General features: G+C 47.3%; 1 protein-coding gene across 1 annotated transcript in view; it reads right to left on the bottom strand.

Annotated features, from left to right (window-relative positions):
• TRABD2A (TraB domain containing 2A) overlaps positions 1-23,545 on the bottom strand; it is a gene marked incomplete at its 5' end in the record, with an annotated part of 69,207 nt that overhangs the window by 35,876 nt on the left and 9,786 nt on the right. The window contains one exon of the mRNA XM_035000548.1: positions 4,292-4,852. Within this exon, the coding sequence (XP_034856439.1) occupies positions 4,292-4,852 (561 nt within the window). The remainder of the gene's footprint in view (positions 1-4,291; positions 4,853-23,545) is intronic.

Below are 23,545 nucleotides of genomic sequence, written 5' to 3'. Positions count from 1 at the left end.
AGGGCACGCATTTGCGCGTGGTGTGTGCATTGTGGTGTGTGCGTGCGTGGGTGTGAGAGAATGTGTGTGTGTAATGATATGCTAAAAACAAAGAGCATCACAACTCAATGGAGAAAAGCTGACCCAGGCCGGTTACACCAGAAAGGGCAGCCATCGGCATTTAGAGGCTCCCCAGAGCCCTGGCTAGGCACACGGGCAAAGGGTCCAGTGAGGGGATGCATCACAGGCAGCATGGACTCCCAGTGGACCTGCCTCAGACACACGCATCCAGAAACAATCTGGATCACTGCTATTCAACAGAAACAGAGTGTGAACCACATATCTAATTTGAAGTTTTCTAATAGCCGCATTAAAAAAGAAAGAAAAGAAACAGGTGAAATTAAATTTAATGATATATTTAATTTAACCCAGTACATCCAAAGCATTATCATCTCAACAGGTAATCAGTATAAAGAGTTATCCACTCTTTTTTCATACTTAGTTTTCAAAATCTGTCATGTATTTTCCACTCACCTGACATCTCACTTTGGATACTAAATTTGCATCAAAACATTTGATTTGTAGTTCAATTTCGTATTATTTATAGTTGAGAAAGGAGATCCACATGCCCAAGGTGTTCCAAACACACTTAAAAGTTTCCCAATAACTGGATCAATGATCAGTTTTTAAATTTTAATTCAAATTAACTAAAATAAAATAAAATTTAGGGCGCCTGGGTGGCTCAGTTGGTTAGGCGACTGCCTTCGGCTCTGGTCATGATCCTGGAGTCCCGGGATGGAGTCCCACATCAGGCTCCCTGCTCTGCGGGGAGCCTGCTTCTCCCTCTGACCCTCCCCCCTCTCATGTGCTCTCTCTCTCTCTCTCATTCTCTCTGTCTCAAATAAATAAATGAAAATCTTTAAAAAAAATAAAATAAAATAAAATAAAATTTAAAGTTCACTTCCTAAGTCACACTAGCCACATTTCAAGTGCTGAAAACCCAGCCATACGTGGCCAATGGCTAATGAATTAGACAACAGAAGCCCAGAATCTTTCACTGCAACTCAAATCTCCAAGGTCTCACCCTCACCACCACACCTTTTGGAGACTCAAAGTCACCATGACCTTTAATACAATTTGGAATCAAACCCAAATTCCTCCATCTGTTGGTTATGCAATCATGGGCAAGTTTCTTAAGCGCACTGAGCTTCAGTTTTCTCACCTATAAAATGGGGATGATGCTTGCCCATCTTGTGAAATTCTGAAGATTAAATGTAAAATTACCGATGAGGCCTGGCTCACAGAAGGCATTATATGTTAGTTCTCTTCCCCTTATATCTGTATAGTATTTATGAAGTGTTTTCCAATTTACTGTTTTATTGGCTTCCGACAACAGGATGGTAGGGGGCAAGTATTATTAGCCCCATTTAAAGATGAGAAAACAAAGTTCAGAGAAGTTAAGGGAACAGCTCAAAGTCCTACACTGGTGATGGTGCAGGAACTCTAACCCCAGTACATCTGGCTCTGGGTCCATTGCTTCTCCCGTTGCCAGCACAGCGTTCCAGCCTCAGCTGTGCCTTAGGCTCCAGCTGCCTCCACCCTACAATCTAAGAGGAGGGTGGGGAGCCCTGGAGTATAGGGCCACGGGACTCCTCCCAGGCGGCCTGCCCCAGCCTCAAGGAAGACTCAGTCTCACCTCCGCCTCTTCCTGGTAGCTGCTCAGGAGCCTGCAGGACCTGGCCATCTCCCTGTCTCAGGGCAGAGTCAGGCTCCCCCTGATGTCCTTCTTCAGAGCTACAGAGAACAAGGAGGAAGGAACCAACCACTCCTCAAAGGGGCAAAAGAAAAGGACCCAAGGGAGGGCACCTGGGTGGCTCAGCTGGTTGGGCAACTGCCTTTGGCTCAGGTCATGATCCTGGAGTCCTGGGATCGAGTCCCGCATCGGGCTCCCTGCTCGGCAGGGAGTCTGCTTCTCTCTCTGACCTCCCCTCTCTCATGCTCTCTCTCTCTCAAATAAATAAATAAAATTTAAAAAAAAATGTCATTGACCTATTCACTAAGGTTGAATTTTACTGCTTATAAATGAAACATAGGAAGTTACACCCCAAAAAGAGTCTCAGGAACGTCATACAATTGTCCCTCCTAAATTTAAACAACTCTAAACTCACTAGCTTAGCCTCAAGGTCTTATAAAAAAATTTAGTTTATGAATATTAAATACCTACTTGAACCTTAAGAAGGTGTCACAAAATCAAATGACACTCTAGTATATAACTATAGTGCTCTAAAATGTTTCTGAAATGTATTTATTATCTTAAAAAATGGTGCAACACACCTTCCTTCAAGGATACCTTGCTTGGGGTACCTGGCTGGTATAGTCAGTTAAGCATTTGACTCTCGGTTTCCGCTCAGGTCATGATCTCATGTGTCATGGGATCGAATCCCGTGACTGGCTACCTGCTCAGCGCAGAGTCTGCTTGAGATTCTCTCTCCCTCTGCCCCTCCCACTTGTGCATGCTCTCTCTCTCTCCCCCAAATAAATAAATCTTTTTAAAAAAACACAATGATACCTTGCTTAAGGTAATATTTTACTTCCAAGCCTTTTCCCTTCCCAATTGGAAGTATGAAAGAAGACTTAGCTCGGGCAAAAATGCTCACAGATTTCAAGTTTGTAAGGTCAAAATCAATGAGCCTTTAAATCAAAGCACTTGCCTTTTAGAAAACATTGTATTAAATGCAGACATTGGAAACATTAGAATATTGACTCTTTGGGTTTCCAAAATAATGCAAGAAAACTCCCCCAAGAGATCAATAGGACAACTACTGGTCCCTTAATTTGTCAGTAAATCTCAATGTGCTAAACAAATACTGTATTTTAGCACCTGAGTGTTTACTAATATAGAATCTTAGCCAGGTAAATTAAATTCCCTACAAATTTTATTATCAACTCAGGAACACTATTTTTAGGCTCTTGAATGTCCTTAAGTTCTTTAAGTAACAGCCCCAGTTCAGCCTTTCAATATCTGCTAAGGCCTAGAGGGTTGACTTTCATTCTGAGGTCCAACCTCCCAAGGCCAACCACTGAGAATATCTGCAAAACAAGAACACTTATTTCAATATAGTCAATAATAGTAACAACTTTGTATGGTCACAGATGTTAACCATACTTATTGTGGTGAACATTTCATAGTGTATATAACTGTCAAATCACTATGTTGTACACCTGAAACTAATGTAATGTTGTATGTCAACTATACTTCAATTAAATGGGGCGCCTGGGTGGCTCAGTCGTTAAGCATCTGCCTTCAGCTCAGGTCATGATCCCAGTGTCCTGGGATCGAGGCCCACATCAGGCTCCCTGCTCAGCAGGAAGCCTGCTTCTCCCTCTCCCACTCCCCCTACTTGTGTTCCTGCTCTCGCTGTCTCTCTCTCTGTCAAATAAATAAATAAAATCTCTAAAAAAAAATTTTTTTAAGTAAAATCTACTTATTTCATACTGCGAAATTCCATTGGCCCCCAGAAGCACCTAATGCACTTTAAAACATTAACAACAACAAATTTCACCAAACCGATTAAACAATGGCACTTTAATAAAGTGTCACTTGTCTTACGAGAAATGAAGAACTTCTAGAACATGAACCTAAATTCTCGTGTCCTGAGGGAGGGACTATAAACTATGGAAAAGAGGAACATAACTTGGCCTTACAAAGGAATTTCCTGGGGGGAATGATCTGAAAAGGGAGAGCAGTGATCCCAAAGGGACCACGGTGACCTAAAACAGCCCTGGCCAGCATCATTTTCAAACCAGGCCATACCCTGTGACAGTCAGTCTGACATTCACATTGTCCACATCCTCTCAATGCAGCTTGTTAATGAATGGTCTAAGTTAAAACAAGTGACAAAGGTATGCCAATATTTGTTGGGATAATAAGAGAAAAAACCTTTAACTGATATAACTGACTCTTAGGCTTATTTTTTCATCAGAATAACATTCTTTTTTTTAAAGATTTTTATTTATTTATTTGACAGAGAGAGAGCACAAGCAGGGGGAGTGGCAGGCAGAGGGAGAGGGAGAAGCAGAGTCCCTGCTGGGCACAAAGCCCAACACGGGACTCGATCCCAGGACCATGGGATCATGACCTGAGCTGAACGCAGACACTTAACTGACCGAGCCACCCAGGTTCCCCCAGAATAACATTCTTGAGCAAAGACAATTTTTGGATAAACTATGCTTCTGGTCCACCTCCTAGATTATAATTCAGTGGATTCACACACAATCAAAGGCCAAGTCCTTCATACAAAGAGGGTCTTACCTGTGAAAAGTTCAGCCCATTCAGTGGATGGCACTGCTCTTCCACCTTTTCCACGGCCCCAGTCTGCTTCCTCAGCCGCTCAGCCTCCTGGGCAAGGTACAGGTCTAAGACAGGCACCCCACGGGACTTAACGTCCACTTCCGTCAGGGAGTTGACCATGAGCATCACCCAGATGGGCCTCTTCCGCTCCCAGTTCCCCGCAATGGCATTGAAAAGGTAGTCGGCATAGAGACCTTTGCCACGTTGGTCTGGGGTCATCCACGAGGGCATCATGAGCTTGACATACTCCAGGTGGCGCTTGAGGCGGCAGTAGATGTCCCGGGGGAGCACGTCCTGGAGGTTCTCTCCCTGTGGCAGCATCTGACAGCTAGTGAGGGCTGAGATCGTGTAGGGGTCCGTGAGGTCCAGCTCGAAGTACACAATGCTACTCTGCTGAAAAGCCTCCTTGGAGTTGTCCGGGATGAAGTCCCACACCCGAGTGTATGGAACATGGATCGTGCCAAAGAAGTAAGACGGCGGGTCTCGCTTTATGGTCCACAAGAAGGAATTCAATTCACTTTGCTGAAAGGAACAGAAAGGACACTAAGTCATGACATGGACGGTCAGAAACCCAACAGGAGAGAACAAATTGGAGAGACAAGTCACACAGCAGGAGAAAAATGATCAGAGTCGGATTTAGACTTCTGAGTCTAGGTACATTCACCTGCCAGCAGTAGGAGTCCTCGAGGCAGCATTTTCCCCCTTTTCCACCGAAATGCTGATTGAAGTCGAAAAAGCAATAGCCGTCCTTGAGTTTGCCCTAGCAATGAACTGGGCCGGAGGTAAAGCAGGGACTCTCAAGAGACTCCAAGGACACACCTGGTACAGATAAGGGGACACCTGAAGAGACCACTGGTACCTCCCAGGCAGGAGACTGATGGTGTCTGCGGCTTTGGATCTCAAACCCAACATTCCCAAAAGCAGTGGCTCTCAATGGCTGCACATTCCCTCCCAGCAGCTACAGGCTTAGAAGCGGTGAGCATCCACCCGAGGCCAAGCCACGGTGCCCTGAGTGTCTCAGTCTCAACAGTGGGCATTGACGACGTGTCTGTTTATTAAGAGACCCCATATAAAAACGTGCACAGGGCAGCCCTCCAGGACTTCAAGTCTCAAAGTCAGATAGACTCATGAGGTGAACCATGCATCAAGCAACCCAGAAATGTGAAAATCCAGGTTTACAGAAAAGACATTTCTTTACAAAAAAAGCTTTAATTTCAGCAGCCTTTTAAGTAACATGCTTTCCTGGATGGCAGAGTTTCAACTTACCATCAGCTCTCATTATTGTCATAGTTATGTTCTATAAACAAACACTGAATTACCGAATAATGAACTGCTGCTCCTAGGAGAAATATAAGGGTTAGGTTCCTACAAGCCTCTGGTCACAACATTTTCATTCTCAGATCAATGCGTAGCCCTGTTTTGTATGTGCTTCCGTTGAAAAGCACCTTATTGAATACATGTCGTTGATTCATGAACACTGAGCTCACGACCAACAGCATTACAACTCATGCCTGAACGAAGCTCATCTAACACATCCATTTTCTCCCTAAGGCATGTCACAGCCTCCTTGTGCTTAGGAACACGAGACGGTCTCTGTGCTTGGTTATTTTATGTTGGTTTTTTTTTTTGTAAGATTTTTTATTTATTTGAGAGAGAGAGAATGAGAGACAGAGAGCATGAGAGGGAAGAGGGTCAGAGGGAGAAGCAGACCCCCTGCTGAGCAGGGAGCCCGATGTGGGACTCGATCCTGGGACTCCAGGATCATGATCTGAGCTGAAGGCAGTTGCTTAACCAACTGAGCCACCCAGGCGCCCTGTGCTTGGTTATTTTAAACAGTGAGATCACCCACAAGAAGCATAAAATGCAAGAAACATAGCATTCAGTAGACCAGCAAAAGGACACTTGTTCACCTGTTACTTGTTGAGAGCTGAAACACAGCACGGCATCAATTTATTCGACCTCAGCTGCGAGCATGTGCATCGGGCGACTCAAATTTTCCCCAGCTCTGGGAACGGCTGCACATGACCATGAAAGTGCCATAAGCATAGGGATTACAAATCAATTTTAGCACGCAGGCCAATTCACAAATACGAAATCTACAAATAATGAGGATCAGCTGTATTTGCATTTGTGTGTTAATGGTTTAAGTAAGCAGCATCTACCTATTTTCAAATGAAATGATACACAGAATCTCACAATCTAAGGCAAAAGCTGGTTGATTCAGGGGCCCCATTCTCACAGCCTTCAACCTTCTCTTCTCCTCCTGCCCCCTGGCCACCTTCCACAAAACACCTTCTGACCACTCAGAGGAGGGCAGAGAACACAAGGGTTGGGCATGAGATAATGGTGGGGGAAGTGGGCAGCGAACAGGCTCACAGCTCTGGATGAACACTATTGGCTAAAGCAGCCTGAGCCAGTGCTGGCCACCTGGGAGCAGGCCTAGTGTTCCAGAACAGGCTTTTAAAAAGCAACTACAAATCTTGAGTTTAAATAAAACATTCCAATTGGAGGGGCACCTGGGTGGCTCAGTTGGTTAAGCGTCTGCCTTCAGCTCAGGTCATGATCCCAGCGTCCTGGGATGGAGCCCCGCATCGGGCTCCCCGCTCAGCAGGGAGTCTGCTTTTCCCTCTGCCGCTCCCCACTGCATGTGCTCTCCCCCCCCATAAATAAATAAAATCTTAAAAAAAAATTCTCTCTCCCTCTGCCTCTCCCTCCCAGCTCACACATTCTCTCTCTCAAAAAAAATCCGATTGGAATATGTTTTGCCTCCATTTTCTTAAATGTCTTGCAAGCCAAACAGAACATATCTCACTAGCCCCCAGCCTGTGACTTTGGTTTTTTTCTTAAGTATTTAAGTTACAGTTCTGCTCACACACACACACCTTTTCAAGACTGCACTAACTGGTAACAAGAGCCTAAATTCTGCTTCTGTCTCATCTACCTCCCTGAGATTTTTAAAAGCCACTTCATTTCTCTCTATCTCAGATTCCCCATCTTTAAAAGTTAGATAACAATATCTGTTATAGGTTATGGGAATAAACAAACTAGACAGGTAATTGTTAAATGAATGAAAAATGAAAGAAAGAATGTATTTTTAAAACGTATTAATGGTTGAATTGATATTAAGGGATGAATCAAATCCAGGGTCTCCAGCCAGCCCTCAGGCACCCTCTTATGGAGTAATGACTGTCTCCAGGGTTATTTAAATACATCAAAAAGCCAAACTGAAACTCTATCCAAAACAATGGCTGCCAAGGTTAATTAAGCAGTCAAATGCCTCACTGTTTGTTAGAATTAAATCAAGCCAGTAGAAAAAGACTGGTTAACTAGATGCCAATCAAATCAAAAGCCGAGACGGACAGTTATACTTTGGTTCATTTAAAATGGGTCACAAAATGATTACCTATAAAGGCGACTGGTTTGGTAGAGGTGGTCTTCTAGGTAGACGTTTATTTTGGTTTATTTGTTCATTTTACAGGGAAGTTGCTAACTGAAGGGCCCTGGATGGTGATATGACTGGGCACCGCTGACCTATAGGAGGGATCTGCTCACACAAGTTCCACACAGTCTAGCAAAGGACTTCTAGACAGTTTCCAAATGGGAGACAGAGCAAAGAGCTACAATGCTATTATTAAACCCGTGGGCACCCTAACTCATTGTCATCTATCAGGAGACTATGATATTAAATATATTCCCAGGAAAATCCAACCCATATTGCAGGGTCATGGTTGGGGTTGGGGGATAGGCAGAGTGGGAGGGCTGGTTTCATTTCACTTTGGTTTTGGTTTGTTTTTTCCCCCAATACCCTTAATCTCCCTAAAGTCTCATCCTACCTCAAAATACTTAACACTTCTCTTTATTTTTTTAAGATTTATTTATTTATTTATATAAGAGAGAGGGAGAGAGCACAAGCAGGGGTAGGGGCAGAGGGAGAAAGAGAAGCAGTCTCCCCGGGAGCCCGACACGGGGCTCAATCTCAGGACCCCAGGATCATGACCTGAGCCGAAGACAGAGGCTTAACCAAATGAGCCACCCAGGTGCCCCTTTAACTTCTCTTTAAACAAAATCTGTTCAACTATATGTATCCATTTTTATTAATTATTTATTACTGCCTTTTCAATTAGTATTAGTCTAGAAATGGAGTTGTTGGGGCACGTGGGTGGCTTAGTCATTAAGTGGCTGCCTTCGGCTCAGGTCATGATCCCAGGGCCCTGGGATGGAGTCCCGCATCGGGCTCCCTGCTCGGCGGGAAGCCTGCTTCTCCCTCTCCCACTCCCCTTGCCTGTGTTCCCTCTCTCACTGTCTCTGCCAAATAAATAAATAAAATCTTTTTTAAAAAAATAGAAATGCAGTTGTTGTACAATCTTTTTGCTGAAAACTGCTCATGGTAAAAAAGAAAAAAAAAAAAAGACTCACATTCTGGCATCCAGCCACATAGTAACAATAATGACGCTAAGAACAATAATGGTCACTGTGCACCAGGGACAATCCAAGCATTGCACATGAATGCTCCTACTACATTTGTTCAACGTGCATTTACTCCACAATTATTTATGCAGCACTTATTATGTATCAGGCACTGTTGTAGGCAGGAGACGCTGGGGTATTCTAGGGCACTAGGAATACAACAGTGAATGAAAAACAGGTCCCTGCCTCGGGTATGTCAGTGATATCTGTTGTGGAGAAGATGGAAGCAGGAAAGGGAACGGGGAATACAGGTGCAGGAGATATTCAGCCTTAAATAAAGTGATCAGAAAATAACGGAATGTCTGGTAGGAGATTTAGGCCTTGCTGTGAAGGGAGGTGAAAGGGCAAACCGGGGGGATGTCTGAGAGAAGAGCATTTCCTCCAGGAGGAGGGAACAGCAGTGCAAAGGCCCTGGTTCTAGGTTCTAGGAAGGCTCTAGCAAGGATGTCATCATAACTACGGCAGGATGAGAGAAGAGCAAAGCAGGGGAAAGGTCAGAGAGGTGAGCAAGGCCAGGCCACACTGGAGCTAGGGCAGGTTTCTGTGAGAGGAACAATAGGAGCCGACCTAATGCATAAACAGGATCACTCTGGTGGCCATGAGGAGTAAACTATGGAGGGATGAGGACAGACGCAAGAGAGTCAGTTAGGACATTACCAAAAGAATCCAAGAGAGAGAACACAGTGGTAGTGACAGAACTGAGATGTGATGGATATATTCTGGAAGCTAGAGCTAATAGGACTTGCTGAGGAATTGGTTAATTAAAAGGCTGAAGTTGCCATCAACCAAGAGAGAGGAGAGACAGGATGGAGCAGGAGCAGAGTGGAAGGTCAGAAGTCTGGCTTGGGCCCTGCTGAGTCGAGGTATCAAGCAAACAACCAAGTGGGGAGGTTGAACTAGGAGGTGGATGCAGGAGTATGGACTTTCGGAGAGGCCTGGGCCAGAGATAAACACGAGGTACTGTCACCATTTAGATGTTATTTAAAGTCATGGGACTGAGTAAGATTTCCAAGGGACTGTGTGTAAATTGGGGAAAAAAAGGTCTAGAAATAATCTAACCTTGCAAAGTCAAGGGAAAGAAGAGCAGCAGCGAAAGAGAATGAGAGAAGTGACCATCGAGGTTGCTGAGAAAATCGAAAGACTGGGAAGCCAACTGAAGACAGCGCTTCAAGGAGGAGAATGTAAGCAAGGGGTTCAGTGTGGCTGATGGGCCAAATGAGACAAGGATTTGAGAACTGGCCTCTGGATGGAGCAACACTGAGGACACTGGGGACCTAAACAAGAAGAGTTTTGGTAGCATGGTGGGGGTGAAAGCCTGCCAGGCACCCCCCATTCAGGAGAGAATCGGAAGAAAGGCAGTTGAGAAGATACAGAACTAATTAAGATGCTGGCCATTTCCACATGCAGAAATGGAAACCTTGAGAGGGTTAAGATGTTACCCAAGGTCCCCTAGCTGCTGAGTGGATTCGAAGCCAGGCAGGCTGAGCCCTGGGTTTAAAACACCACAATATGCGACCTTAACATGCAACAGGCTATACTCATGATTCAGCGTCCTATCTCTTTCCACGAATACTCTAGTAGGTACAAGGTGGCTCAGGAGCACTTCCTGACTCAGAATCTGAAAAGGCTCTGTCCAGGTCCCCTTCCCTAGCCCCATGACCTCCCCAAATAAATCCACACTAACATTTTTTTTTGAAGATTTATTTATTTATTTATTTATTTGAGAGAGAGAGAATGAGCCAGAGGGTGGGGGGAGGCAGAGGGAAAGGAAAAGAGAGAATCTCAAGCCGACTCTGCGCTGAGCATGGAACCTGACACAGGGCTTGATTTCACAACCCTGAGATCATGACCTGAGCCGAACTCAAGAGTTGGACGCTTAATTGACTGAGCCACCCAGGCACCCCCACACCATTTTTAAATCCTCAGATTGCCACCTTTTCCCACTCTGTCTTTTCAAAATAACACAATCTGGGGGGCTTTCCCACTTTTTTAAGGCAGGGGTTTTGAAGTGTTTTTAAAGAAACGTTCCTCATCTTATAGAGCTTCTTCAGTAAACAGAGCTCTGCTCTGACCAAGGGGATAGCTCTGTCCCACGGGGCACCAGCAACCCCCTCTGCCGGCCACTGATGGCGCCCTCCCAGGCACGCCTTGGGTAGAGCAGGAGCTGAAAGAAAAGTCTTCAGGGCTTCTGATCCAGGAGCTCTCCCCGTGCCTTTGCCCACCAGCAACCCCCCGGGCCACTGCGTGGGTCCGAGGGGTGCAACTGCCCCTGCCGCCCTTATACTCAGGGGTGGGGCTGTTTTGTCTCCACAAAAGGAAAAGAACAAAATTGTTCTACTAGCCCATTTCAGTGTAACTGTGGCCACCATGTGCCACTAGTTGAAGCCATGTGTTTTAACATTTGACTGAAGGATGGGCGCCTGGATGGCTCAGTCGGTTAAGCTGCTGCCTTCGGCTCAGGTCATGATCCTGGGGTCCTGGGATCGAGCTCCGCGGGAAGCCTGCTTCTCCCTCTGCCTGTGGCTCCCCCTGCTTGTGCTCTCTCTCTGTGTCAAATAAATAAATAAAATCTGAAAAAAAAAAAAAAAAACATTATGACTGAATAGAATAAAAACTTAACACCATAAACACTTCCCTTCTGAACCTTGCTGCAACTGCCCTGAAAGAAAAAGACGCGGCCATGGATGACAGATGCAAGAAGCTACAGGCTCTGTCAACTGAGTCACTGGCGATTTTAACACACACATCAGTAATCCATGCAATGAAACAAAGGAGCACAATGACAACTTGTGCAATGCAGACTAAGTCCCTTAGCGGCTGCACCCCTCAGCTCCCTCCCGTCCCAGCCTCCTGGGGCCTGTGATAATGGCACTTTTCCAAAAGTACTCTTCAGCACACCAGCTAGGATGATACCAAAGTGAGTTGGCTTTAGTTGACACTCTTCATTCACAAATATTTATTGAGCATCTACTGCAGCCAGGCACTCTTCTAAGCACTGGGGAGGCAGCAGCAAGCCAAACAGACAAAAATTCCTACCCTTATGCAGATTACATGGTGTTGGGGGGGGGGGGGGTTAGGGAAGCAGAAGCAAACAAATTTTTATCAGTTAAGTGCTCCGGGAAAAAATAAAGCAGGAAAGGCAGATAGGAGGGCAGGTGGGTCAGGGGGTTGACGTAATCTTTAATAGATAATCAGGAAAGGTCTCTTTCAAAGAGTTTGAGGAAAGACCAGATGGAAGTATAGGAGCAAGCATGTGGATATGTGGGGGAAGAAATAGCACATGTGAAAGAACAGAGGCAGGAATAATAAAGAACACTTACTGAGTTCTGTTTAAGTGTAGATAAGGAAGAGACAACCTGCGTGGTGCTCAGTGCAAAGCCTGCAATATCTGCAGACAGACCAGCTCAGAAGAGCTCTCTGTAATGATTAACGAAAGTTGACCACCAAACCAGCTCTCAAGCCGCAGAATGCTACCCAGTAAGCCGCTGCACTGGATTGGAGGCTGGATTCCGGAGCTCTACAATCTCGAGACCTCAACCTCCTCGGGCACCCACCCACAGTCCTGCCACTGACTGACCTGACCTCAGCAGGGGATAAGACAGTTTGCCCACAGAACAGAACACAGATTTTCAAAATGTGGTCCGGGGACCTGAGGCTGTCCCCAAGACCCTTCTGAGCAGTCTGTAAAGTCAGAACTATTTCAATAATAATACTAAGATATTTTCCTCTTACGCTCTCATTCTCTCCTAAGTGTATACAAATAGACTTTTCTAGAGGCTACAGGTGTAGCATAATATCACTGCTATGACAATTAATGGCATGTGTCCTTATGTATTCTTGTGTTTTACTAATATTTCCATTAACCCACATACATAAAGGCTCTTTGGAGTCCTCAATACTTTCTTAGAACGTAGATGGGTCCTGAGACCAAAAAGTTTTCGAACTAGAGAGTGAAAAGGCCATGAAGACAGGTTCAAGAATCAAGAGAAACAGAGACGTTATCAAGACTCACTGGTCACACTATAATTACTGCTGGATTTGCAGCAGTGAAAAACGTTTGCTTTCATAGGAAAGGATGGATTTCTGCTTTGTAGAACAAGAGCGCAGCTGCCATACCATTCCTCTCCGGCGACTGCGCCTCCCGCCTTCCTAGAGGGAGAGCCTCCGCCTGTCCGCAGCCCAAGACGCGTTAGGGAGCTCAGTGTGACTCCCCGCTAAACCCCGTGGAACAGGAAGGCTCAATTAGGTCACCCTCTCCTTCGCTGTGGTTAGGATGATGAATATAAATTACCACCAGCCAGGGTGACGGGGCCCACGATGCTGCACAGGTGTCACCGAAGGTGGGCCGACCTAGTGTCCGAGGGTGCACAAGCCATCCAAAGGACGGGCCTAGGATCACCCTCCCCAGCTCCAGAGATCCGGAGATCAGACCCACCGACACAAACACAAAATTCAAGCTCCAAGGAGGTCGGAAAAGAGGAACTTGAGAACGACAGAAAATTCCGAGCGTAAGAAAACTGATCAGGAGAAGGAAATCTCGATAGAAGGCCAGTCTCGGAGGCGCAAGACCTGTCCTATTTCCGCTCGGCTTCTGCTCCTGGAGGGCTGGTGGACCGGGGCAGGTCACCGGGACTCGCTCGCCTGAGTTCTCCTCACCTGCAAAACGCTGATGCGAATATCTAGGGAAGCGCGTGTGCGTGAACGCGAGGCTGTCACATGTGGTTACTTCGCGAATGCGCTCTGTCACCTGGGGCACAAAGGTCCCTCTCGGAGCCTCAGTTTCCCAGATCGGTAAAACAAGGGGAATGGCTTCAGCTCCCCCAAATCCCTTCTAACTCGGGTATTGAATATATGAAGGTTAAGTCAAGCAGCTGCAGGGCGCTTTTACCATCTCAATAAAAGCAGGAGAAATTAAACGCTAGGCAAGAGAGGGCAAAACAAACTTCCAAAGTAAATGTGCCCAAGTCCCTGCACCGCTCGGTCGTCGAAGACTCATCCGCCCGACGTCCCCTAAAGCCCGCGAAGCAGGCTGGAGAGACCCAGGAGACCCCGCCGGGACTCCCCCTTCTGCTGCCCTGCCCAATAGCGAAGGCTGGGGACAGGGTCTCATACGGCCGGGGGGCTGCGCCCCCCGCCAGAAAGGGGGACGCGGGGCCGCGGCCGGACGCACGGGATCCGAGGGCGCGGTGCTTCGCCGGCCTGGGACGGTAACCACTCCCGCGAGGTGCGGGGAAGCAGCCTCGCCCGCGCCGGACGCGCGCCTTACCTGGGGCTTGAGCTCGCAGTTGGCGGAGGCAGGCGCGCCGCGCCGCGGGGCTGCGCCGGGGGGCAGGAGGCAGAGGGTCGGCAGCAGGAACCAGCTCCAGGGACTCATCCTCCCCACCGCGGCTCGGAGCCCCGGGAGGCGGCGGGGGGAGGGGGAAGGAGTAAGGCAGCAGTGACCGCACAGTCCGGCTAGCCGGCGGCCGCGGAGCTGCGGACTAGCGGGGCGCTCGCCATGGCGCGCGGGGCTGGGGGACCGGGCGTGGGGGGCGCGGGCCGGCAGCCCCGCGCCTGGCGTCGGCTCTCCCTGCAGTTCGCGCGGCCGCCTGCGGGCGGGGCTGGGGCGAGCCGGGCAGCGGCGGCCACGGGGGGCGGGGCCCTGACCTCCCACCCTGACCTCCCACCCCCCACCCCGCTGCCCCTCAGTCCCGCTTCTCCCGCCCAAACCCGGCCGGGGCCGCCGGCCACCGTGTGAGGCGGCCAGAAGGGAAGAGTCCAGTTCCAGCACCGTCTTCCAGCCTCGCGCAGAAATCCTATTGGCTCCTACCCTCACGTCTGTATTTAGGCTACCAGTTCTGAGGGTGGCTCTTGATCGAAAGAGACAGACCAAAGAAACAAATATAGGCTATTTTCTTTTTTTTTAAGGCAAGCTCATTTAAACAAAGGAAATGGCATTGAAGTTTTGTCTGTAAAAGAGGGGAATAGGGGCGCCTGGGTGGCTCAGTTGGTTGAGCGACTGCCTTCGGCTCAGGTCATGATCCTGGAGTCCCGGGATCGAGTCCCGCATCGGGCTACCTGCTCGGCAGGGAGTCGGCTTCTCCCTCTGACCCTCCTCCCTCTCATGCTCTCTGTCTCAAATAAATAAATAAAATCTTTAAAAATATATATAAATAAATAAATAAATAAAAGAGGGGAATAGTCAGTATGTGCATACACTTAAAGTCCGGAACCACAAAGGCCGGCACTCCATTAAGTGTCCGATGTGGGGTAATAATAGGGATAATAAGGGATGTGGGGTAATAATATTAAGCATGTGAACACCAAACTCGGATTACCTCACAGATTAGACGAGGACATTGATGGAAAGCATCTTGTTTGATGCACATTGCAGGCCTACAAAATGTTTTCGCTCCCTTTCTGCCCCAAACTTTCCAAGGGCCTTTTCACAGCGTTGATGCTTCAGGAAGAAAAAAATTATCAAAGCCCCTAGCTGTGCCCAGCCCTTGCCACCTGCTACCCGAGGCCGGAGTGCACTTTACCAGCCTTTCTGTATAGCCCAGACTTACGCGGGATCACCTTCTGAGGGGTGTAGTGGGGGTTCTTAATTCTGAGTTGCTGTCCATTTTGAGACTCGATAGAAACTGGAAGCAAAGGCGGGGAGACGTGCGGGGAGGCGCAGTGGCCCAGATTTACACACGATGGGAGGAGTTTTCTGAACCGCAGGCGCCCATCTACAAAACTCCAGTAAAGAACCCCTGGCTTTAAGAAGCCAAGTTTTTCCAGCTTTCGTTCCACAGTCGTTTAAGTTTGAGGTATTTGTGTGAAATCGCTAAATTTTTCTTGTCCTAGGTTTCAGTGAGGATTTGCTTTCTGGAGCTGACTCTCCGGTCTTCAAACGACCCGTTTTCAGCCGAACTGCAAACCTTGGCCCCCCAACCGACCCGAAGTGTAGCCTGTCGGCGTTTTCAGATTACCAGCACTGCCACCTACTGGCAAAAATAGTCTCTCTGGTTGTGAGATGAAAGCATCAGGAACTATTATTATTTCATACTCTTTCCCCCACTCCAAATGAAGTCTCCACCCATCAACTGGGGCTAGAGGGAAGAGGGGGAGAGAAAATGTGTGACAAAACGAGACCGAGTTTGTTAGTTTTCTCCTGTTGTTTGTCTCTTCCCTATTCCCTTGATTCCTGCTCTTTATGATGCCCTTCCTTTTACTTACTTTGAATTTATTTTCCTCTTCTTTTTCTAGCTGCTTAAGGAGTGATGTTGGGTCATTAACTTTAAACCTTTCTTTTCTAATATAAGCATGTTAAAGCTATAAATTTCTCTCAAAGTACTGGTTTAGATGCATTGCCCAGATTTTTGAAAAGCTGTATTTTCATTATCATTCAATTTGGAATACTTTTTGAATTTTATTTTATTTATTTATTTGAGAGAGAGCAAGCATGAGGGAGAGAGCACAAGCAGGGGGAGCAGCAGAGGGAGAGGGAGAAGGAGACTTCCTGCTGAGTAGGATCCTAAGATCATGACCTGAGCCAAAGGCAGACGCTTAACCGACTGAGCCTCAGGCACCCCTGGAATACTCTCTAATTCCCCTGGTGGCTTTTTTCTTTGACCATGGATAGTTTAAAAGTATGTTGCTTATTTTTCAAATTATGGATTTTTCCCACACATCTTGTTATTGATTTCTGATCTAAGTCCACTGTAATCTGAGAACATATTCTGTATGATTGCAATGATTTTATCTTAATTGGGACTTGTTTTATGGCCCAGGATATGGTCATACACTGATGTGAATATCTAGGATGAAATGTCTAGTGAATGAACCATTTTGTTTGGTTCTAATATTTTTTTTAGGTGGAGCTTCCTACCTTAGACCCATCCTTAAGTGAAATGTATTCTATAAGATACTCAGTGTCCAGACATTCAAGAGAATCGCATCTATGCTATATACATTGTCTATACAGACATTCCTGAGTCCCTATGACTTCACAGTGGGGCCCCAGACCCGGCGACAGGCAGGCTGGCACGACCAGGTCCTCACCTATCTTCCAGGTTAGAAGGCCAATCTACGCTGATTGGCCTTCCTGGCTTCCCCTTCATGGTTAGGAAGGAGATGCTGAACGTACCCCTAGCCTCCTCTCTGCCTATCCAGAATTTCTGTATCCAGTTCAGTTCCTCGCTTGAGTATTGTCCTTGCATCTCATTGCCAGATGAGATGTTCCTAAACCTTTCCCTGCTACTTTCTATTTCTCCTTCATATACTGTTGATATGTCCTTCCTCTGTTCACCTACTCTTAAGTTCTTCCTTTTGTGCCCCTACCAATGGATTCTGGAATTTACGTAAATCTATGAGGCTTGTCCCCTTCACAGCAATCATCTGAGGAAATTATATGCTGAAGGCCTATTCGTTCTTTCCCCAAAATCAGACCTTCCCTCAGAAACAAAGTTTTCAGGGTGCACAGAGGATTTGCCGTGGCTTCCACCATACCTCTGGGCCCTCTCCTGGCCTCACCCAGCCAGCCTGGCTTGACCAACCTGCAGCCATCCAAATCCTGATCACTTAACACACTGCACATTTCCCAAGATGGTCAGGACAGCCCAGGTATGGAGGGCAGGCCTCTTGATCCTGCCTCCTGGTATTCACACTTTTGTTGAATTGCCTCCCCTTGAGTTGTGAGCAGAACCTGTGACATGCTTCTCACTGATGGAAGGTGACAAAGATGATGGGACGTATGTGATTCCCTGGATGGGATTACACGAGAACGTGGTGCCAATCTTGCTTGGAGTCTCTCCATTGCCATCTTTGAGGAAGCAAGCTATCATGAGTCCTACAGCCATGAGGAAATGAATTCTGCCAACAACCTGAGTGAGCACAGAAGTTGATCCTTTCCCCCAGTAGCACCTCTGGTGAGAGCCCTGTCCTGGGCAGCAACTGGACTGCAGCCTTGTGTTACCCGACGCAGATGACCCAGGTAAGCCATGCCTGAACTCCTGACCCAGAGAGACTGTGAGTCAATAAATGTGTGCTCTTCTAATCCACTGGGTTAGTGATTTGTTACACAGCAACAGAAAACTAATACACCGGGTGAAACGGAGTGCCAGGAATTCCCAGGTATTCCAGCCGGGGGCTACAGCATCAGGGTGTGTGCTCAACGGGCGCCACGGCAGACCTGCTTCCTGCCTGTCCAGGCCTTCAGGCTCCATGCATTCCCAAAGGGGAACCAGAATTGCCACGCTCTCTTGGTCACCCGCTATTGGCGCCAGAATTTGCAAGTGGGAAAGGGTAGCAATTATCCCACAGCTGCTTTTGCTGAGCAAGTCCGCTGTGTGTACCTGGATCCTGGGAAGGAGAAAACCTCCCCTGACAGCAGGGAGTGGCCTAGCTTTATCAGGGAGGCCTTGGTGTGGCTACAAGCCGCCAATATCCACAACCAGGCCGTGGTGTTCGCCTACTGATCGTTGTATGGTGAATGTAAACAATTTCACAATATAGCAACAACTGGCAAGGCCACTCTGAGACTGTGGTGCAGGAAGACGAAAACCAGATGACTCCATAATCATGTCTCCACACAGACAAGACATGAACCTTGTCCAAACCACAAAAAGGACCAGACATCCCCATGTCCTGGCTAATGAGTAACTGCTGCTTCTTCCCTAATCCCAGCTTTAGCCTTTATGATTCCCCCACCTTATAGACAAGATGTTTTAAGATACCATTCTGGGCTGAATGGTGTTCCCCCCCACACACAAAAAAATCAAATGTTGAAGGCCATACCCCGGTACCTCAGAATGTGACTGTATTTGAAGACAGGGTCTTTAAAGAAGTGATTAAAATGAGATGGTGACTGGAGGCCCAAATCCAATCTGACAGCTGTCCCTGTAAGGGGAGGAAATTTGGACGCACAACAGAGACACCAGGGGCACGTGGGCCCAGATGGACAGCCACGTGAGGACACAGCAAGAAGGCGGCCCTCTTCCGGCCAAGGAAAGAGGCCTCAGGAGAAAACACACCTGCTCACACCTTGATTTTGAACTTCTGGCCTCCAGACCTGTGAGAAAATAAATTTCTATTGTTTAAGCACCGAGTCTGTGGTATTTTGTTATGGGAACCTGAGCAAGCTATTACGGATGTCCAGTCAGAAGGACACCCCCTTCCTCAGAACACCCAATCGAGAGCTGAGCTCTGCTTCCTTGAACCTTCCCCCAAGTTACCTAACAAAACAAACCAAATTCTGTAACAAGTCCTTCCCTTACCCTCTTACCGAGATGCCCCACAGTTTCCCAAGGTATGAGCTTTTCCTCTCTGCAAAGAGCAGCAAGTCTAACTAATTCAGCTTTGTGTGTGTCCCTGGCGGTCTTTGGCTAACAGGCATTGATAACTGTCTGTCAACTTGGGGCAACTTCAGCCAGCCCCTAAGCCATCCCTTTGCTTCCACTGGTCTTACATCAGACCTTGGATGGGGAGAAGTTCTCCCGTACTGACACATTTTTACTGTCCTCCCAGTTCCTCCTCTCCTGCCTCTTCCCTGCCCACATACCACAGGGCTGAGGCTGCACTGACATGAGTGGTATCTCACTCCTGGGAGTGCGGTGCAGTGTTGGGGCCTGTAGGACTGATTCCTGACAGAAAGGGCTGAACAGTAGGTCAGGGTGAACTGAGGCCTCCCAGGAGAGCACTGGAACTAGCCATCTGTTCACTGAAAGCTAGCTTCTGGCTTCTGGCTTACTGCAGGGAATATGCAAGCAGAGGGAAAGAGCTGAACTGCTGCATGTCTGCAAGAACTGTTTTTTTCAGAGATGGAGGAAAGGAGAAGAAACTGGAGACAAGGAAACTGCAGAAGCCTGCTGGGGGACAAAGATGGCAGGGATGGTGGCCAGGGAATTTGTATTATATTTTACTCTTCATAAGTAATGGAAATTTCAAGAAGTTTTCCATGAAACTTAAATTATACACCAACCTTTCAGAGGTGGGTTTTGGGGCCTCTGACGGTATAGCATTTGGTTTCAACACAGCCTGAGGAGGAGAGACTTCCAAAGGGGAACCAACCACACACAAGTGGCTAAACGTGTAATTTTTACTATGAATCTAAAGTAAACAAAACTGGGATGCCTGGGTGGCTTAGTTGGTTGGGCTCTGCCTTCGGTTCAGGTTGTGATTCCCAGGGTCCTGGGATTGAGTTCCGAGTGTGGGGCTCCTTGCTCAGCAGGGAGCCTGCTTCTCCCTCTCCCTTTGCCTGCCACTCCCCCTGTTTGTGCATGCTCTCTCTCTCTCGCTATCAAATAAATAAGATCTTTTTTTTTAAAGATTTTATTTATTTATTTATTTGAGAGAGAGAATGACAGAGAGAGAGAGAGCACATGAGATGGGGGAGGGTCAGAGGGAGAAGCAGACTCCCCGCCGAGCAGGGAGCCCAATGCGGGACTCGATCCCGGGACTCCAGGATCATGACCTGAGCCGAAGGCAGACGCTTAACCAACTGAGCCACCCAGGCGCCCGCAGCTGTGGTAATTCTAATTGTGCAGCCAGGGTCCAGAGACAGACAGACAGACAAAAGGAAAATTATCAGGTGGTAGGATGTGTGCAAGAGCACAACCCATAACTGAGCCCATCATTCCAGGGAGGGTTTCCCAGTGGAATGTTGTTTAAAGAGAGACATAACATTTGAGCACAAGTTAGCCAAGGAACAGCATTCCAGGGAGAGGGAACACTAGAGGCAGAGGCCTTGAGGCACGAGAGAGAGTTAGTCATGTTCACAGAATTCAGTCTGATTGACACATGGACCCAGGCAGACAACTTCGGGAAAGGGAGAGATAAGCAGGGGCCAGAAGGTGAAGAGCCTGTGGACCAGGCTGAGGAGTTCGGCGCCCGCGTGAGAGGCGCTGAGGCACCGTCCAAGCGTTTGAGGCAGAGGAGTTGCACCACCAAATGTGCACTGCAGCATGGAGGGGACCTGGAGGGAGCCAGAGTACAAGGGGTAAGACCAGTTAGGAGACACAGTGGGGACCTGGGCCCGGTTCTGGCAGGGGACAAAAAGATGAGAAGTGAGGGGCGCCTGGGTGGCTCAGTTGGTTGAGCGGCTGCCTTCGGTTCAGGTCATGATCCTGGAGTCCCGGGATCGAGTCCCGCGTCGGGCTCCCTGCTCGGCAGGGAGTCTGCTTCTCCTTCTGATCCTCCCCCTCTCATGCTCTTTGTCTCCCATTCTCTCTCTCAGATAAATAAATAAATAATCTTTAAAAAAATAAAAAAAAAAAAAAGATGAGAAGTGACACTGAGGAAGTGAAACCCACCCAACTTGTGGTTGATTGGTTGTGGGAGAGAGGAGGAACTAGAAACTGCCTGGAATGAGTGCCCAGAAAGGACCAGACCACACCCTCCTGCCTCTGCTCTGTGGCCACGGCGGTAAGGCGGGGAGTGAACACCCACAGACCTAAATTTCATATGTGCTTTGTTGGCTCTCCATGCAGCAATAACAGGGGAAGAGGGGATTCTCTCTCTGATTTCCTCCCTGCTTGGCAATGCCAACTTCTAGATCCTTCCAGCCTCCCCCTGAAGTCCCCTGAGCTCCCCTGGCCTTCCCAGACACCCGGCTGGCCTTATGCTCTATCAGAGCCTTACTGCCTCATGTAGTTTCCCTGTGGCCTGAGACTGTGGAAAAGCCAGACCAAGCTGTCTCATCTCGTCTCTGCCACCTCAGCTATGTCACCTCAGGCAGGTCACATGACCCCTCTGAACTTCAGCTTCTTCATCCACAAAATGGGAATAATACTACTTATCTTGCAGAAATGTTGTAAAAATTAAAACTAATGTAATATTTAAGGAGACATGCAAGAAATGTAAAACTGAAAATAGATCATAGTCATAATACAGAAAAACTCTTATTTTTTAAAAAAGAGAGAAAGAAAAAGGATATCAGCCTAGTTAGAAAATCTGCAGAGATCATAAAAAGGCAAAAGCCACAAAGAGAAGGAGGGAAGGAGGAAAGGAAGAAGGAAGGAGGGTGAGAGGCATGAAGGAAAAATATAATAGTCCATAGACAAAAAGATCCTCACTAGCTAATCCAACAAAAGCAATTAATTCTGGAGGAGGAGGGTGGTGATAGCTGCCGAACAATGTGGGTGTACTCAATGCCACAGAGCTATACCCTTAAAAATGATTACAATGGTAAATGTTATGTATATTTTACCATAATTTTTTTGAATGGAATAAATATTCTTTTAATAAAGCAAAATAAAACAACGACATGCATTTTTTACCTCTCAAATTGGCAAAAATAAAAGTATGGCGATATCCAGCAGGAATTAAAGGCTTTTTATAAGACAATTTGGCACCATTTAAAATGTACATGCCCTTTGACCTAGAAGTTCCACTGTAAGGATGTGTCCTAAGGAAATATTGATGCATACGTGCAAACGCGCACACATACACACCGCAGTTTGGGAATCACCAAGCTCAGTTCATGGAAGCATTATCGCAGTAAAAATCTCAAACAATCCTTGTAATGAAAAGATATGTGGGCATTTGAAAGAATGAGGTACATTTTTATGTTCTGGAATGTAAGGACACACACTAAACTGATGACTTTTTCTCTGGGGAGAGAGAGGGATTGGTGTGGGGTCAGAGAGGGAAGAAAAGAGGGTCTTTAGTTTTTACTCTCTATGCTTCTGTATTGCTGATTTTTTTAAATAAAAATCACCACTTTGTTCATTTCTTTAATTTTATGATTTTTTTTAAACCAAATGCTTCTTGAAGACATCCTCTGTGGCGAGTCCAGTTGGGAGTGTGCTCTGCACTTCAAAACCTAACAATCTAGGGCGCCTGGGTGGCTCAGTTGGTTAAGCGACTGCCTTCGGCTCAGGTCATGATCCTGGAGTCCCGGGATCGAGTCCCGCATCGGGCTCCCTGCTCCTTGGGAGCCTGCTTCTCCCTCTGACCCTCCCCCCTCTCATGTGCTCTCTCATTCTCTCTCTCTCAAATAAATAAATAAAATCTTAAAAAAAACCCAAAAACAAAAACCTAACAATCTATCCCTTCTTCCCACCAGCTACCACACTGGCTCTTCACAACATGGCCAAATGCCATTTTTACGAACAGGAATGATGCTGCAGAGGATAAGGCAGCGAAGAAAATCAGTGCTGAAAAAACCCATCGGGATTATCATTCTTGTTATTCCAACTCCAGGAGTGGTGGCCCAGAATGCTGCTGGCCTGGCCGGTCCTTTCTAAGAGATGCAATGTGCTGCCAGCAACCCCAGCCACCGTCTCTCTGTCGTCCGTCTGTCTGCTGTGACCCCCATCTGGCCCCTGAGACCCCACCAGCTTTTGGAATGCCGCCCTGGCGTCTGGCAACTGATACTTTTATGACGGAGTGGGGAAGCATCTCCATCCCTGCTTCTTTCATTCCTTGCCAGAGGTCTGTTGTTTTTCAGGATGGTAAGTTCTTTTTGCCCCATAAATGGCAATCCATATGGGGCCTGGCCTCACAGACCAATGTCAGCAGCCTTAGTGAGGGAGAATCTCCGCCCAGATCCCCTCCCACCAGCAGGCCACCAGCCACCCTGGCCAGAGGGTCTGCGATCTGCTTCCCTTCTTCCCAAGGTTCCTGTGGCACCTCCTTGTGGGCCCAGAATTCCAGCCCAAGAGGAGGCTTTCTCCAAGTCTGCATGCACACACTTAACCCAAGGAGATCTGGGTCTACAGAGAAAAATATATTTTATAGTCTCCCAGAAATGAGCCATCACTAAAATTATTTTTTCCAGTTGGT

This window comes from Mirounga leonina, unplaced genomic scaffold, assembly GCF_011800145.1.
Source record: "Mirounga leonina isolate KUSES-001 unplaced genomic scaffold, KU_Mleo_1.0 Mir_125, whole genome shotgun sequence".
NCBI lineage: Eukaryota > Metazoa > Chordata > Mammalia > Carnivora > Phocidae > Mirounga > Mirounga leonina.
The sequence above is the reverse complement of the archived record's forward strand: the minus strand, read 5'-3'. Positions and strand labels throughout refer to the sequence as shown.